This window comes from Rana temporaria, chromosome 5, assembly GCF_905171775.1.
Source record: "Rana temporaria chromosome 5, aRanTem1.1, whole genome shotgun sequence".
Lineage (NCBI taxonomy): Eukaryota > Metazoa > Chordata > Amphibia > Anura > Ranidae > Rana > Rana temporaria.
Window position 1 is genome coordinate 246,055,713 of NC_053493.1, and position 17,324 is coordinate 246,073,036.

The 17,324-nt window shown below is 41.4% G+C and overlaps 1 protein-coding gene across 3 annotated transcripts in view; it reads left to right on the forward strand.

Moving 5' to 3' along the window:
* The window catches only part of RREB1 (ras responsive element binding protein 1), a 133,971-nt gene that overhangs the window by 94,835 nt on the left and 21,812 nt on the right, over nt 1-17,324 (forward strand). For all 3 annotated transcript variants that reach the window (XM_040353672.1, XM_040353674.1, XM_040353673.1), the window contains 3 exons: nt 370-533; nt 8,774-8,918; nt 10,961-11,097. In XM_040353672.1, coding sequence (XP_040209606.1) covers nt 370-533; nt 8,774-8,918; nt 10,961-11,097 — 446 coding nt within the window. The remainder of the gene's footprint in view (nt 1-369; nt 534-8,773; nt 8,919-10,960; nt 11,098-17,324) is intronic.

The following is a 17,324-nucleotide window of genomic DNA, read 5'->3' on the forward strand; positions in this document are numbered from 1 at the left end:
CCACTTTTCCCACCAGATATCTGGTGTCATTTTATCCAGGCATCAACCTCCTTGACTAAATTGTTGGGCCAGGGATGATACATTCATGTAATTTCTCATGTGTGTGCAGTAGGCTTTGTTTTTTGCATAGCGTATACAGGTTGTTTTACACAGTCCTGTACGTTTCTGACTCTCAATATTTGACCAGCCAGTGTAAAAATGCATCGCAATCACACAGCTCAGTTTCTATGCAGAAAAATATCCTTATTGATTTAGATACTGACGGAGAGATATCTGGATGGGCATTTATTTGGGGTATATATATTTTACTAGAAATAAGCTGTAACATAAAATTAGACAATTTTTTTTTTTTTTTTTTTTTTCATACAGCACAACACTGACACTGGAGGCACAGACCACAGCTGTAGTATATGTGGGAAGGCGCTAAGCTCTGCAAGCTCTCTTGACCGCCACATGCTTGTCCACTCTGGAGAGAGGCCTTACAGATGCTCGATGTGTGGGCAGTCCTTCACTACTAATGGGAACATGCACAGGTGAGTGGCAGACCAGGTGAAGGACGTGTGATAGAATAACTGTACAGGTATGCTTGAGCCATGTAACCTTTTAGCTACATTCTGGGAAGTTCTTTGGCTGGTTTCAGATGTAATCCAGTACTTGGGATTAACTGCCAAACATGATGTGACTACTTGATTTTGGTTGTAAAGCTGCACAGAAATGAGCAATGATTACCTGGGAGCGCCAATGTGTCTTAAATAATTGCCAAAATGAACAATTCTTGTTTTTCTAGCAGCTATGAAACAAAAGGGAAGGGCAAAGAACCTAGCATGAACTAGCCAAATCTGATAGCAAAACATATCCAGCTTGCCACAATTTCCAGTCTGTACAGTCTCCTTTAAGACTCATCTACAGCTGTGCAGTGCAAGGGTGGATCGAATGTATAAACTGAGTTAAATGGTTAAGCCAGGCTATCACACTACATAATTGCTGGTCAAGCTAATGAGGATTTTACAGGCATATTGTAGCCCATGTTGCCAGAATAAAGTGATACTAAAACCACAATGGTTAATTTACATTGTATTTCTGTATATGGATAATGACACTGAGTTTTTCCTAATCGATTTACAGCTGTCACATGACCCCAGCCAGATCTTTCATAAGCAGGAGCTGCTTCTGGTCCACTGCTGCTGGTCACATGTTTAAAAAAAAAATCAGCCTTTGGAATAGAGTAAAAAAAAAAAATAGTATCAATAAACTGTTTTAAATTGTTATACAAATATATATTTGAAATTAAAGGGGTTGTTAAGGCAGAAGGTTTTTTTTATCTTGCAAGAGAAGTATTGGTTTGTATTTTTTGAATCATACTTACCTAGGTGGATGCAGCATCGGTCCCCCAGTGCTTCTGCACTGAGAACTTGGCGATCGAACATCGATGAGAGCTGTAGACTGTCAGGCACCGTTCTCTGCTCTGCTCCCTCCTCACTCATGGGAGCGCTGAGCTGTGGAGGGGGCGGCCAGCTCAGACTCTCATCGGCTCGCTAAGTGGGGTGTCAGTCCAGGCACCTGGTGGATCCAGACTCCCATTGTTGGGATGACGCAGTGCCTGGACTGATATCCGTGACATCAGCAGAGAGCTCTCTGGTGAGAACGGGTCACAGGAGTGCAAAACGAATTGCACTCCTGTGATCCATAGGCAAAGTCCAGCCAAACCAGCTTTGGCTGGACTTCCCCTTTTAATGCATTCTATGGATTAAGATAAAAAGCCTTTTGTGTGCAGCAGCCCCTCTCAGCTCCCCCTAATACTTACCTGAGGTCCCTCTCTGTCCAGTAATGTCCACAAGTGTCTCAGCCATCCAAGTATCTCTTTCCTCACTGGCTGAGACACAGCAGTGGCGCCATTGGCTCCCGCTGCTGTCAATCAAAGTCAGCTAGCCAATCAGGGGATAGAGGGGGCAGGCCGAGTTGGGGCTCCGTGTCTGAATGGACACAGGGAGTTGTGACTCAGCTCGGGTGCCCCCATAGCAAGCTGCTTGCTGTGGGTGGCACAGAACAGGAGGGTGGGGCCAGGATCACAGAAGAGGGACCCGAGAAGAGGAGGATCTGGGCTACTCTGTGCAAATCTACAGAAACAGGGCAGGTAAGTATACCATGTTTATTATTTTTATAGGAAAAAAGAATTTTAATAATGTGTGTTTGTTTTTTTTTGTTTTTTTTATAAAAATGAAAGAAAACGTAAAATACTTGATGATATAAAAAATTAGATCAAATATCAATAAAATCTAAATAAAAATATAGTTGCCGTTATTGCTGCCAGTTTAGGATTCTCTGTTCTGACTTCTAATGCTGTACAGTGTAGATGGCAGTACAGGAAATCTAATGTTAAAATACTGACTCCACTATCACATCACATAGTTGTCTTGAAATACTAGATGTCACGCAAAGTGCTGTTTTCCTTCCTACTCCTTTATGCTTTATACTTTGCATTGCCGTGATGTGGGAGGAATTTGTGACTTGGTAACATGCATGGACATTATTGTTACTAGAACTAGTACTGTTGCTATAAGAGTCCTGTTCCCTTAAATTCTCAAACCTGGCTTTCTCAGCTCCCCACTAACTCCTCCTAAGGTAATTTCAGGTGAATTCCGTCTGCTTAGTACTGTAATATTGCAAACGGAATAGTTTTTTGGCTTTTTTTCAAGGTTTGAAAATGCCTACGTGTCCTTGTATACTATCTCTCAGAATGTACATAATCATTTTTAATGAAAATAATTTGACATTCACCTCTTCTTTTCATATTTGCATGCCTAAAAATACACACAACTTCAGAAATCTGTATCCTAAAGTCAGCAGTGTCATTACTGCTCTGCATATTGTTCTTAATTTGATTTATACATAAAAAATATATAGAAGTTGAATTGCACTGTATGTTCATAAGAATGTGTTTAATAAATAAGAACCTCAGCAACTGCAAAAAGGTGTTGGACACGTCCATACTGAATCCTGACAATTCTTCTGCCCTCCATTGCCAATCACACGACCAGTATCTTCTGCCCTCCATTGCCAATCACATGACCAGTATCTTCCACCCTCCATTGCCAGTCACATGACCAGTATCTTCTGCCCTCCATTGCCAATCACACGACCAGTATCTTCTGCCCTCCATTGCCAATCACACGACCAGTATCTTCTGCCCTCCATTGCCAGTCACATGACCAGTATCTTCTGCCCTCCATTGCCAATCACATGACCAGCATCTTCTGCCCACCATTGCCAGTCACATGCAGTGCTTAAAACTGAAAATGTGATCTTCGCAGAGAAGTAGCGATCAGGCAGCTGTTGATTGGGCAGGTCTGTCTGGACACCACCCAACCACACAATAATCTGAAAAAATGTTACAGAGAAATACATTTCTTCTGGAATACGGGAATTCTTCAACTTTACAGTGAAAATCCCATCGGTCATTTAGTCTTTGTTAGGTGGACTTGGGAGATGAATGTTTAGGCACAGCTGGCCAATCGGTGGATCTGCCTAGACACTGTCACTTTCTTTGTCAGAGATCACATGGCCAAATGTAAGGTATTGATGATGTGAAAGGCAGAAGAATTCCAAGAATTTATTAAAGTGTTAACAAACGCTAACATTTTAATATCAGTTGCAGCAGCTGACCTCACTGCTTTGCTTATGTGCTGCTTCTTCCATAAAAGCTTGCATTTCTGCTTAGTTGAGCCGAACCAAAGGTCGCTTCGCCAGGTCGTAGGTGTTCAGGTGGCTCTGTTTCCTTGCAGTGTCCTATGGAGTCACCGTCCCAGGAGAGAGAGAGACTTCAAACCAATGCTTTTATGTTGCCTGTGCCAACACGCAAATGCAGCCAAGGAGGCATTTATTGGGCAGGCATGCACAGTGGCTATGGTGATGCTTGGAATTATGGGACATGTAGTCCCAAGGAGGGGGTGTTTATGTTACTCTGCTAATCATTTTCTCAATTGGTTTGAACCTTTTTTACTATCTCCTGGAGGTTCCAGAAAACACCATGCAGAGCAGGTTCCTGTTATAAATAATGATCTTTTAGGTTGTTAGATTTGTGTGCAGATCTCTCCGCATGCATGTATGGCCAAATCTGCTTGATGGATTAAAGGGTTAAATCAAAGCTTTCTTGGCCTGTTTTTTTCTTTTCAAGCTAGAGCTTGCATTTATTTATAATATTATTCATTAATTTTGTAACCCAATCGTTTCCAAGTTTGTGTCGTGGTGTAGTACAGAAAGTTTTGATGCCTATACAAATACATGTTCCAACAACCAGCATCCGAGGTGTTAACAAAATAGAAAGTGAACCTTTGGCTTAGCTGGGATCAGCAGTAATATTCTCATCATCCAGGTTGTCATGCATCTCTTAACAATTGTAAGGTACTGCCTGGGACTTCACCTCAGCTCACACAACACACAGGAAAAAAAAAAAGTGAGCGAAAACTTGTCTGACCTGTTTTACTGAGCAGGCTGGAACTCGCAAACAGAGCAGTATCCTATTTCACTCCCCCTCTGCGTCTCTTCAACTAGAGAGATTTTTTTTTTTTTTTTTTTGTATTGATGTATTTAGAGGAGCATCGTTGTGTGTGTGCTTGGGTATCAGAGCAGGTCTCATCCATCCTCTACTACAGTACATGTGGAGACATGCACTATTTTTAATGGCTTCATTGGCAAGCTCTTCTGCAATCTTTCACTGCGCAGATATGTATTTTCCTTGTTTCTTTCCAGCAGATCTATTGGCTTAGTATCTTAGCAGGCTTGTTTGGGTTTTTGATTACTAGGTGCTTTTGTTTACTCGTGAGTTCATTCCTGCTACTGACATAACTAAACCAGCAGTGTAACAGTTTATTCAAAGGGTGTTTATAATCATATATTATAAAGGGTGTGCTTAAAGATTTGCTTGCTCTGAAAAGCAATTTGTAGTGGATAACAATTTAGAGTTTCTTGACAGACAATGAGAAGGCATTCTCACTGCCTGATTTAAACCCTGTAAATGCCACAATTGCGTCAACTGCAAGGAGGTTGTGGCGCAGTACAATTGGCATGAGTTGTGTCCGTCAGCAGTAATGCCTGCCGAATGCAACATGCTGCGTAATTTTGGTTGTGACGTGTACATCCCTGAGTGGTTACATGTCTGTGTTCAGGTCGGGGGCCAGTAAAACCCTGGCTCAACCTTCTGGATTTACCACCTCCTGGCTGAACATGTAAAGAAGACCTTTCCAGATACAGATATAGAAACCGTCATGGCTGTCTTCTTGCTATGCAAATTCAAATTGCTTTTCTGTGATCTTTTGACATACTAGCTTCAATACCTTGGGATTGATTTGCTAAAGGCAAATAGGTTGTTCAGTTTGCAAGGAAATTTTCCCTTGGCTTAGTGAATGTGGCAAAAAAATCACTCTGCAAAGCATCCCAAATCATTTTTTTTCCTTGCTCAGGGTCAGTGGGTCAGTATAATAGCCAGGCAGCTGGACATTCTCAGAATGAGGTCCTTCCCCATATTTGTCTAAGGAAAGGTGTTCTTTGAGGGGAGTGATCCATCAAAACTGAATGAGCGGTCCATGCTAACCAAACAGAATTCTCTTTTCATTTTCCAGTAAGGCCTTACTCACACGCTAACTTTAGGCTGGGTTCACACTGGTACGACAAACGCTCCGACATTAGGAGCTAATTTCGCATGACGTATGAAAATCAAGGTTTCCCTATGAGAGCCGTCTGAACTGGTCCGACTTTGAAAAAAGTTCCTGCACTACTTTGGTCCGACTTTGATCCTACTTCAGCCCATTGAATTTCATTGAAGTCGGATCAAAGTAGGATCCTTGTCCTAACCTTCCGACTTGTGGCATCCGACATTGTGATTACAGCAGTAGTAAAAGGAATTTATCTCACACCGGGATTGTTTTGATTGGTCAAAGAACAAGTCAGATTATCACAAAGTCAGATCAAAGTAGTATCCTGCATATGAAAGTCGGATGGATTTCTGACCAATGTAGGACTGATTTTGCAGCGCAAAGTAGGATGAAAGTTGTATGACTGTCGTGTCGTACCAGTGCCTGAAGGCCTTGCTCGCACCATGGCCATTGAGCTGCGTTTTTTTGCACACCAGCGTAGATGTATGGTGGGAACAGGGCACGTAGAAAACAATTTGCTCCACATTTCGTAGAGGGAGGAGAAGACCTGCTGTGGTACACTATGAAGTACTCTTGGCCCTTGATTGGTAGTTATATGTGAGCATGTCAATTTTTAATAAATGTGTGATCCGCCTCCCATGACTTCATTGTACTGGTGTTTGTATGGTTTGTCTGCAGTGGTAACAATCGGTGAACCTTAGGAATCTGTGAACAGACCCTAGAGATCACACTGCTATACAGGTGAAGAAGGGTATGGTTCCACCCTGCAGGGATTTGTACACGTTATTATACATTCTCATGCTTGGATGCAGTGAGTGGGAGGCTGATTCAGCTTTGTTATTTGATTGCCTTGACTCACAAACTGCAGTGTACCGTTTTTCTACTGCCTGCCTGGAATCCTTTAGATGCCTGACACTCGGGCCTGTCTGAGGCTGATCACTCATTACAGGGTTTTGCAATCCCACCGTTGCCCAAGGGGGGAGCATGACTGTACTCGCTGCTTTTCATCCACGCCGAGATTCTTAAAATCAGTGACTTACCCTGTATGTTTATTGCTATTACTAGATTCCTTTTTCCAAATCGAAAAATGAAAAAGAGAAAATATTTGTATACTGTTACAGTTAAATGCTCATTAGTTTGGGTTAGTACATGTTCACAGTTTGCAAATTAAAGTACCATTGTCCATTTTAGAAATCCCCCTTTTGCCTTACGATGGGGAGAATTCTGGCATCTGTTAGCAAATTTAGAAGGCTTGTTAGTTCACCCTAAGGGCCCAGTTACACTTTGGCACTTAAAATAACATGGGCTTTTACTATGCAGGTTAGAATGTGCATTTTTAGGCATCTTGCACATGAAACCCCTAAAAACTTAAAGTTTTTAGGCATTCAGACATTTTTCTTTAGTTATTTAAATGCAGCCTATTGTTTTTAATGGACCTGCGTATAGATCAGTTAAAAAAACATGTAAAAAATGTGATTAGTATTTAACACACGTGCACACAAATGTGCATAAAAGAATTCTGTACACATTTGTGCAAGTATGTACAGGTTCTATACAGCTTTATGAGCTTTTCAAGCACTTTTGCGTTAAAAGAAGCGCCTGAAAAGCTCAGGAAAAATGCTTTCCTTTAAAATCAATGAATGTTTTCACACTGGGGCGGTGTGCTTCTGTTGTGGTGAAAAAAAATCCTGCTTGCAGCATCTTTGGAGCATGTTTGGGGAACTAAAAAAAATGCACCAAAAATGGTTCTCCCCATTGAAATGAATGGGCATTGCATTGCAGTTTTTGCATGTCCTTTTAAAAACCGCCATTAACGCATAAGGGCCCTTTCACTGGGCTGTCCATCTGTGGGCTCCTCTTTGTTCAGCGGGGATCGATCCGTCAATCCCCGCTGAGCAGGCAGGTGACAGGTTAGTCCCTGCACACTGTGCAGGGACCGACCTGTCAGAGCGCCGCTCTCCTCTACGGGGGATTGGATGACGACGGACCGTAGAGTCTGTTGTCATCCGATCTGATCTGCCAGACAGATGGGAAAAGTAGGGTTTTCCTCCGTCACACTTTGGCGGGTCGGATGTCAGCGGGCATGTCACCGCTGACATCCGTGGCTCCATAGAGGTGCACAGAGCGCCCGTTCAGGTCCGAATAAAAAAACTGACAGGCGGACCTGAATGAGAGGGCCCTTAGCGCTTTACTGCCAGTTTTTAAGCAGACCAGTGTGAAAGTGCCCTCTGATTCCGCCTGTATTAAATTGTATTGTAACTGTACTGTCTGCCCTCGTGTTGAAAAGCGCTGCGCAAACTGTTGGCGCTATATAAATCCTGTATAATAGAATAACTTTGCCTCTGACACCTGCATTTTAAAGCATTCTAAAGCAAAGGTGTGAACGGGGGCCTACTTGTTTTATTAATCGGTGTAATATTTTGCTAACCAGACCTATGGCAGATTTGGTTTGTGAGACTTAAAACCAGATCTTTTATTTGGTGTGGAATGACATGGATCAACTATAGTCCCTACAATCCCAGCTACTGTTTTCCCCTGAGCCCTTTGGCCTAGTTGCCCTCATCTCCATAACGGTATTATGTGTATGGAGTGGCTGGGATTTGGCGAGTGCAGAGCTAAAACCAGAGCAATGCCAAATAAGGAGACTTGCTGGGAAGATATCTGACTGGAAATGTCTGCTTTCTGTTCACAAGGCACACTGCCTGCTCACTTCCCTTTCTTACTCAAATCTCTGGAAACATGGCCAGCTTTTCTGTTTGGGGGCTGAAACCAGTGTCTTGTTTTAACCATTTTATTCTCTTAATAAGAGTTACCCGCATCTTGAAGGCTTGTGTACAGATTTAAGTCATCATGCAATGAAGATGTATAGGTCTTGATTTTTCCATTATTAATGCAGCATGGCCATATTAAGCAAATCACTATGACATTCCCTTATGAGTGAATCATCCTTGGAGGGCCCCAAATAGTTAATTTAGTAGTGTGAGCATTTGTTAAAGAAAATGGCATGTTACAGTTTACGTTGTATAGTGATTAAATGCTGTATCAAATATAATGCACCCAAAAATGTTTTTTAACTTACCGTATTTAGATTTAATTAAATATTCTCTGTGATGCCCTTTTAGACACATGAAGATTCATGAAAAAGACCCAAATGCTGCAGTAACTACAAGCCCACAATCCCCTCAAAAAAGGAGGCGAATGACATCCAAAAGAAAATCAAATCCTGAGGAGGAAATTGAGAAGGAGGACACGCCTCCAGCAAAAAAGGTGACTAGTTTCTAAATCGAGTGCTTATAATGTGGATCTTTAGATGCCAGTACCTATGTGAATATTTTGACATTTGGATTGCTTATTCTTGGCAACAAAATGTACAAAACCTTTCCATATTTTGTTCTTCTAATTCTTTCGCAAATTCTGTCTTTTTTACCACAGGGTGGTTTGGGTCCAGGAGCTCTAAGGTCACATGGTGGCCATACACCCTCATATTTTTTTTCTGATCGATGTGTGATTTGGTTGAATCGGCTAACAACTGAATGGCCATAACTTCTCATTTGTTTTGCATTAATTGGCAGCACTGAGATGCTTAGGTCATGAATTTGATCCGATTATTAGTTTGCATGGTTGAAACAGAGAGAGGATCAATAACTTACAAATACGATTGTATCTTCCAACTATCGATTGAAATCCACTTTCCTGTGTGTGGCATATCATTTAATTGGGCTGTGCACTATAGATTGATTATTCCTCTTTGGACAGAATGGACAGAAATTAAATAGATCATAAATTGAAAACCTATATAGTCACCATGCAAGGTGGTTAATGCCCTGCCAGGTTCCCTGTTTATCAGAGAAGTACATAGGAGATTTTCAAAATGTTTGGTAACATTTATGAATGTATAAGCATTGATTTAGACGTGTGGTGCTAAACCCCCAGCCAAGTTTGATTTGTTTATGTTCCATTTAAAGTAATACAATTGTGAGGTAACATTGTTTTACTCCTTAGGACCTCTCTGAATTCCAAAAATTGTTGCCAAACACAATCACTTTGCCATTTCTTTATTTTTTATTAGCTGAAATTCAGGTCTTGGGTGGCCAAGTTGGCACCACCTGGCTTGAAAATTAGGAGCCAGGCTCAATCAAGCTAAGCTTCCCGGATCCAGCCTAACCTCTGGGCGAGAGGCCCTTTCTGCTCTCTTTCTCCTTCCCTTTTCCTTTACTCAGTACTTCTCTGTTCTGGGGACGTTCACTCCCGATTCCCCCCCCCCTGTTTTCCCTCCCTCCTTCTCACCTTTCTCCTCCCTCCCTCTCACCTTTCCCCTCTTTGAGATTCAGGGGTGGGAAATACCTTACAGATACGGTGTGTATCTTTAGGCATCTTTTGTTTTTATATTGCCCCATCCCCGGGCGCACTAGGCCCAAGGGAGGTCTTACTTCCCGCTAAGTTTACTGGAAAATCCCAAACCAAGTTACTCCCTGCTACCATTTGTTTTATGATCAGTATGTCTCACTGTCCTTTGTCTTTTAAGCATAGCTGTCTCAACCATGTATAGGAATTTTCGATAGTTGCCCCAGCGTGATGCACTGAGCAATATCCCTGCATATGTCATTACGAAGTCCAAATATTCTGTGCAGCGTTGGGCCTGTTTTCTGACTTTAAAGAGCCTAAATGATACTCAATTGACATACTGTGAACTTTGGTTTCTTTGACTGTTACATGTAACATTCTTTGGTCAATTATAAAAAAAAAAAAAGAAGAAAATTAGGAGCCAGGTGGAAAATTGTCGGTGAAACAGTGAGTGCATCTATTTGGATGCACTCACATGTTTGGGTATTCTGACAGGTGCAGGTGCTCATTGTCAAAATACCTTAGCCAGCAGGGGATATACCTCCATCCACACTGTTTAGTATGGATGGAAAAATATATTAGATTTCACTTGTTCAGACCTCGTGCATGGTTAGTCTTAAGCTGACCATAAATGGTTGATTACCAGATGAATTTCAATCCATGTGTGGCCATTGTGGTTGAACAAAAGTTGACCTACTTATTGGCTTCTGTTCAACTGCCCTGTTGGTATATTTCCAATCGATCAGCGCTGCATGGAATTTGGCCACATTCTGACGGCAGGAGAGTCTCCCCACCAACAGAATACAATGACTAAGTTGAAACAATTCCCCCATCCACATTGAATGTGTGAATCGGGTCCGTTTTGCTGCCAGTAACTCGCACCTTTTATTTAAAAATATATTTCTGTACAGGGTGTGGGCATAGGGCAGTTTGGCTAATACCCCTTTTTGTTTTTTTTTCTAAAGGTGGTTGAAGAAGTTCAGCAAATTGAACCACCGAAAAAGGCAGAAGATCTCATTCCCTGCCCAATATGCAGTAAAGAATTTCCATGCAAATCCTCTCTGGACACTCACATGGAGATACATCCAGAAGCTTCTTTAAAGTAAGTTGTCTTTCAAGTGGGTCTGCATTCAGCAGTTCATTATTCATAATGCTGTTTAATGTCTGATATTAGCTGGAAATATGCAATTAAAGTGGACCTGTCGTTTTAACATAAAGGGTGTAGAATGTTAATGCTGGTTATGTCTCCTTATGTTGTGTCTCCTTATGTTGTTTTTGCAGCACAGTGGCAGTAGCTTACAGGGTAGAGTTAGCACTAGTTTCTGAAACATTAAAGGAAAATAATAGAATACAAACTGTTCAGCCTTAGTAGTAAAATGTGATATAATGGTTTTATCAGTATATGAAAAATGTCTAGGGATGAGCACGGGCATGCTCGGATATCAGTTTGAACTCATTAGAGCGAGCCAGCCAAGAAACTGTCACCTGTACTGGACCAGTCATTTGTGCCAGGGCATTGTTTGCCCTGCAGCTGCACACATACAAGGAGCATGTATTCGTACGTCAACAAGGCGGGGAATGCCTGGGCCACAGAAGATTGGCCCAGTACAAATGACAGCATCCAACAGGCTTGCTCACGTGAGTTCGAACTAGGTCCAGCACACGTTAAAGATCATCCCTAATAATGAGTGAGTGAATAACTTGTATAGCGCTGCAAATGTGAACTAAATCTCCTTAAGGCGCTTATTTCCATCCAGTGTCATCCTGATCCTTCAGAAGAGGTGGGTCTTAAGTTTTTTCCTGAAGGCCCGATGGTTTTCTTCCATGCGGATGTTTGTTGGTAGAGTGAGTGAGTAACTTGTATACCGCAACAAATGCGAACTTAATCGCCTCAAGGCGATTGACATCCAGAGTTGTACCGGTCCTTCAGAAGAGGTGGGTCTTTAGTTTTTTCCTAAAGGCCTGATGGTTTTCCTCCAAGCGGATGGTAGTGGGTAGAGCATTCCAGAGTTGTGGTCCTTGGACCGAAAATCTGCGTTCTCCCTTCGATTTGTAGCGGGATTTAGGAATTTGGAGAAGGTTTTGGTTGGTTGACCGGAGCACGCGCTTGGTGACGTAGGGTTTTATTTTCTCGCTTAAGTATTGGGGAGCGTTCTCCTGTATACATTTGTGGGTAGAGCTTTCCATAGCCGTGGTCCTTGAACTGCAAATCTTCGTTCTCCCTTCGATTTGTAGCGGGACATGGGGATGTCGTTGGTTGGTTGATCAGAGAATGCGATTGGGGGTGTAGTGTTTTATTTTCTCGCACAAGTATTGAGGAGCATTTCCTTGTGTGCATTTGTGGGTGAGACAGATAGTCTTGAATGTGACCCGATCCTTTATGGTTAGCCAATGAAGGGTCCTCAGGGAATTGGTGATGGATTCCCAGGGTTTTTTCCCCATTACCAGTCTGACTGCCGTGTTCTGGACAACTTGTAGGCGCAAAATCTGATATTTAGGTAGTCTTATGTAGAGGGAGTTTGCGTAGTCAAGTTTGTATGTTCTACTTTACAATAGACGTTATCCTTCAATGTTGATTGAAATTATCTCTGGCATTATTGCACAATCCTTCTGTTTGTCAGCTAGTCTAGTTTGCATTTATTGTTTGGCTGGTGAATGTCCACTTCTCTGGTTTTCCCATTCTACATGGCAATACACCTGCAGTATAATTATAGGCCAGTGTTTTACATGCATTGCCATTCATCCTAATGGTGGATTTGTTTTGCTGGAAACTGAAGGTGAGATGCAGATGGCAGGATTTGCTTTAATGCTCCTTGGCAAAATGCAGAGGTGTAAATGTATTATAATTTACTGGTGAATGAATGTGATAGATAATTTATTCATACATGAGATATATTTACTATTTAACTTTATGTTGCTGTGAGATCTATAATATGGTTGCTTATAGTATGTTACAGATAAGGACAGATGGTGCTGATGGTGATGGTAAACCCCAAGTCTTCTGTATTCTATCCATAGTAAACAGCATAAGTAGATCGTACAGTCATCATCTGCTTGCATTATTTATTTTTTGTTACTGATCGGGGTAATACTGGCCTTAAGTCTCTCCAGGTAATAAATTGGGAACACCCGGATCTGAAATTCAGGCAGTTGCCCACAGATGGCAGGATTTCAAGTTTAAAGTCTTAGGCACCGCTCTAACTTGACTTGTCCCCGACAGTGAAAACCTTGCTGCAGACACTGGGACTCCAGAAATATTATTTTGGTTTTCCATGGACTCTTTTCTGATTGGTTGTTAAGTTTTTCTCCACCCTCAGTCATTCTATTTGTATAACTATAATCCCTGCAAATGTAACGCGATCCTGGAGTGTAGCGTGTAGACCACTAGTCTCCTTGTAGTCTTCTTTTTTTTTTTTTTGCCTGCTACTCGCAGTCAATTTTCTTTACTAAACAATAGTTGTAGTGTATTCTAACATTTTTGACAGTTCTGTTCAAGGAACATACTGAAAAAAGAAAATAGCACTTTTTGCCCTTTTCCTTTTGAGTTTACTCATTACTCCCTTGCAGTGAACGTTGGATTTGTATCCCACACCTTGCCTTATGTGTATGCGCTTGGGATGCGTGGTCCGTGTTGGAGTCTTATTAGATCCCTCAGCATGGGTCAGACCAAAACGGCAACACTGCGTCTGGAATGTGAGTGGCAATCTGCCCAATCTATAACCAGCAGCCTTAAAATAGGAAGCCCTAATGATATGGTTTCAGATTTGGGAGTAGAGGGAGCTATGTGTGCATGCATGTTTTTGATGAACGTACTTGCATATGTATTTTTATACTGGAAGACCACAGAAGAAGCTTTCACATGAAGTGGCAATGCCTATTTGTACACAATTGTTCAGATATTCATTTCACTCTCTTTAGGATTAAGGTGTTCAGTAGTAAGAGACATGTCAGAGCTTTTTTCCATGCAGACACGGTGATGACTGATAGCCATAGAAGAGTCTTTTCAGATGCCATGAGAATTAGGAGTTTACTTGCAGGGATTCTCCAGTATTTTTTTTTTTTTAAACAAAATTGCTGTGGTGTCAGCCTAATGTACATAGGTGTGTGCCAGGGGTGCCTGGGTACACCCCAATCACCCTGTGCAATGCAGATTCCCCCTGCTTAACCCCCATGGCAGCTGAGGCTACAGAGAAAGGGACTGGGAAATCTTTGTCCTCAGTTCCTTTCTCTGCTATTTCACCAATGCCCCTCAATGGGGCTCCTAACACATTGTAATATATATGTGTGTGTGTGAGATATATATATATATATATATATATATATATATATATATATATATATATATATATATATATATATATATATATATATATATATATATATATATATATATATATATATAAATATTTTTTTTTTTTTTAACTTTGTTCATAATTTGTTTTATGACAAAAATATTTTCTTTTCTTTTTTTTTTTTTAATAAATTATAAAATAAAAAAAAAATACTGACACCAATCTCATCCCTAACACCATCCACTGCTCTACTGTGCATGTGTGTTTGAACTTTGGGGTGCACACCCTAATGCAATAGGCTGCACACACCTATGCTAATGTAGATACGGTAATCTTCTAAATATCTGCTCATGTTTTGATTCTGTTTTATAGTTGGTAATTCTGTCTACACACAGGTCTAATTTTCATTTGCAGAATGCTTCCCTGTTAGTAGTGATGCACAGTGGTTGTGCTTTACTGATTTTTTTCTCAGCCCAAGTCTTAGTATGCACATTAAAATCAATATATTCTGTACAGCTGATGTATGAAAAGCTTCATTCTTGTCCATAGTAATCTTGTTTAGCCATAATCCCTATTTCACCCCTAGGGCCCATTCACACGTTTAGCTGCACAGATCAATGCAGGCACAAGCAAGGGCAGCTAGACCGTTTTTTATATGCCCTGTTCACACCACAACGCTGCATTGAGGTGGGTTGTGGTGCGTTTATCTTTATTCAGTACGACTCTTTGCTTCTCGTGTCACCACAGTGCTCCCTCATGCAGTGCTTTGACTTCTATGAAGCATAAAGTTGAAAATAAGCACAAAGAGCTAGCCCTACATTACGGATTTGTTTTATCGTGCAGGCTGGGATATACAGATAGCCATTAGTGGGGTGTAAAAAGACGTGAAAAGCTTGATTACTTTTAGGCAGACTTGCAGAATGAACTCAATGGGGATGATTTACAAAGGGCCGTCACACTATATGCAGTGACAGGCTATTTACCGCATTTTAAAATGTCTGTCAATGCAGGAACACATAGGAAACAATTGCGATTAATTATGCATCGCACTGCCCCCTAGTGATGCAGCAACACAGAGGGCCAGAGCGGCAAATTGGCTGCTCTGCGATTTCACAGAGGGGCAGTATGAATTGGCCCTAAAACTGGCCCAGAACCCTGTGCAACCGTGCATTGTAACCAATCAGCTTCTATCTTCAGCTTGTTCAATTTATGCTTTGATAATAAGCCCTCATTTACATTGACTGCCTTTGAAATCTTCAACGTATTCTGAAATTGTACAAAATTTCGAAGCCGCGTGTCAGTGTGACTTGGAAGATGTGCGGCTTCATGCACAGATGTCTATGCAAGTCGCACCCGAAATCGCCAAGACTACTTTTTTTAAATCCATGGCACCACAAAGTCAGCTTCTCACCGCTTTGAACAATGCGATTTGCTGGCAATGGGGTGCGACTTGTCATGTGATTTGTTAAATCGCATTACAGGTCGCACTAATGTGAATGAGGGCTAAAACCTAGAAGGCGATTGGTTACAGTGCATCAGATTCCGTGTGCACCAGTTTTAGTAAAGGTTTACTCGCTTCAGATAGAAACGAAAAAATCTTTTGGCAAAGGGTAAAAACTGCTAGGCATTCTCGTTTGTTACCAAAAACCTATCCAATTTAGTTGTGGCTCTCCTCCTGTTGGATAATGTGATGACGCCGGAGAGTTGCTGGAAGAGCCCCGTGCTGCCCGCGGTGGGAGGGAGCGGAGATTTCGAGCCGTGTTCTATCATTTTCTGGCTCTGTGGCTGGAAATTCAGAGTGCCAGCCGTGTCAGTACTGAGAGAGCTGCCCGGCTTCTGTTGCCTTTGCCTTCTAGCAGCTGAATGCAGTGCAGCTGTTTGATGTCAGTTCACAGAGACCGAGGAGATGTCTCCCATTCAAACACAGGAGGTGGAAGCAAAGTAGAATAGGCAAGTGGGAATGGAAGTAAATGGCCCATCTCTTGTGATTTGATAATTGACATACAAAGGAAGCCTCTTGTATAGCTTTTCCTGTGTCCCCTGGGAATCCTGCTTCCTACAGGTTTTGTAGTGTACACAGTGTTAATGAAATAACACCCTGCCCTTCAGAGTATTAGAGTCGCCCTGTGGAAGAGCTAAACGGGTGTTAAATTGTAGCACCGGGGGACCATACGCCTGTACTATAAAGTTAATTAGATCATTAATTGTCTTCTAAATCCACTAGAGGCCACAGATGTTTTCATTCCACTGTTGCATAACTTGCTGTCTAATAGGGATTAGAAAGATAAATAAAATGTCGTGGGGGGGTTATTTGTCATTCTGTACCACCCACACTAGAGATCATTTCCAGTGCAAAATGTTGCAAATTAGGACAGGTGCCTCCAAAAAAAATGTAAGTTAACGCCAGATAAAAAACATTAAGAAATCTGTTTTTGCTGCTCAAAAAAACGAAAGAAAAATGCGTGACGATTAAATCCTATGGAACTCTTTACACCAGTCATTTGCGTTTTTAAAAGTCCTGCATGCTGCATTTTCAGTGCATGTTTGGTGCGCTAAAAAAAACACACACACACACACACACACCTGAAAACGCACCTTCCCATTGAAATGAATAAAGAAAAAAAAAAACAGCGGTTGTGTTTTTTGGTGGATTTTAAGTCACATACCCTTTTTCACGGGTGTCAGGCAACCAGAAACATTGCAAAAAAATACGTTTTTGCAACCAAGCATTGTGAATGCAGCCTTAAAGTCATTTTCCTGATTCCTCCTTCCCCTTTCTCTATATACTTATCTAGAATGTACATGTGTGTACATGTGAAAAGTATGTAAAATAGGTTTGCATATCCCTCTTGGAGCTTTGGCTTTGTTTCACATCTATATTGATGTCATTTAATATGATTACATGGTTTTATTTAAAAAAAAAAATATTATTGTTTTATTCATGTTATGTACTGTTTACGAAGGCTTTTCCTTGTGTTCATTCGGAAACATGCAAACCAAAGCTCATTTTAACTTCTTCGATTTACTTTGGAGGACC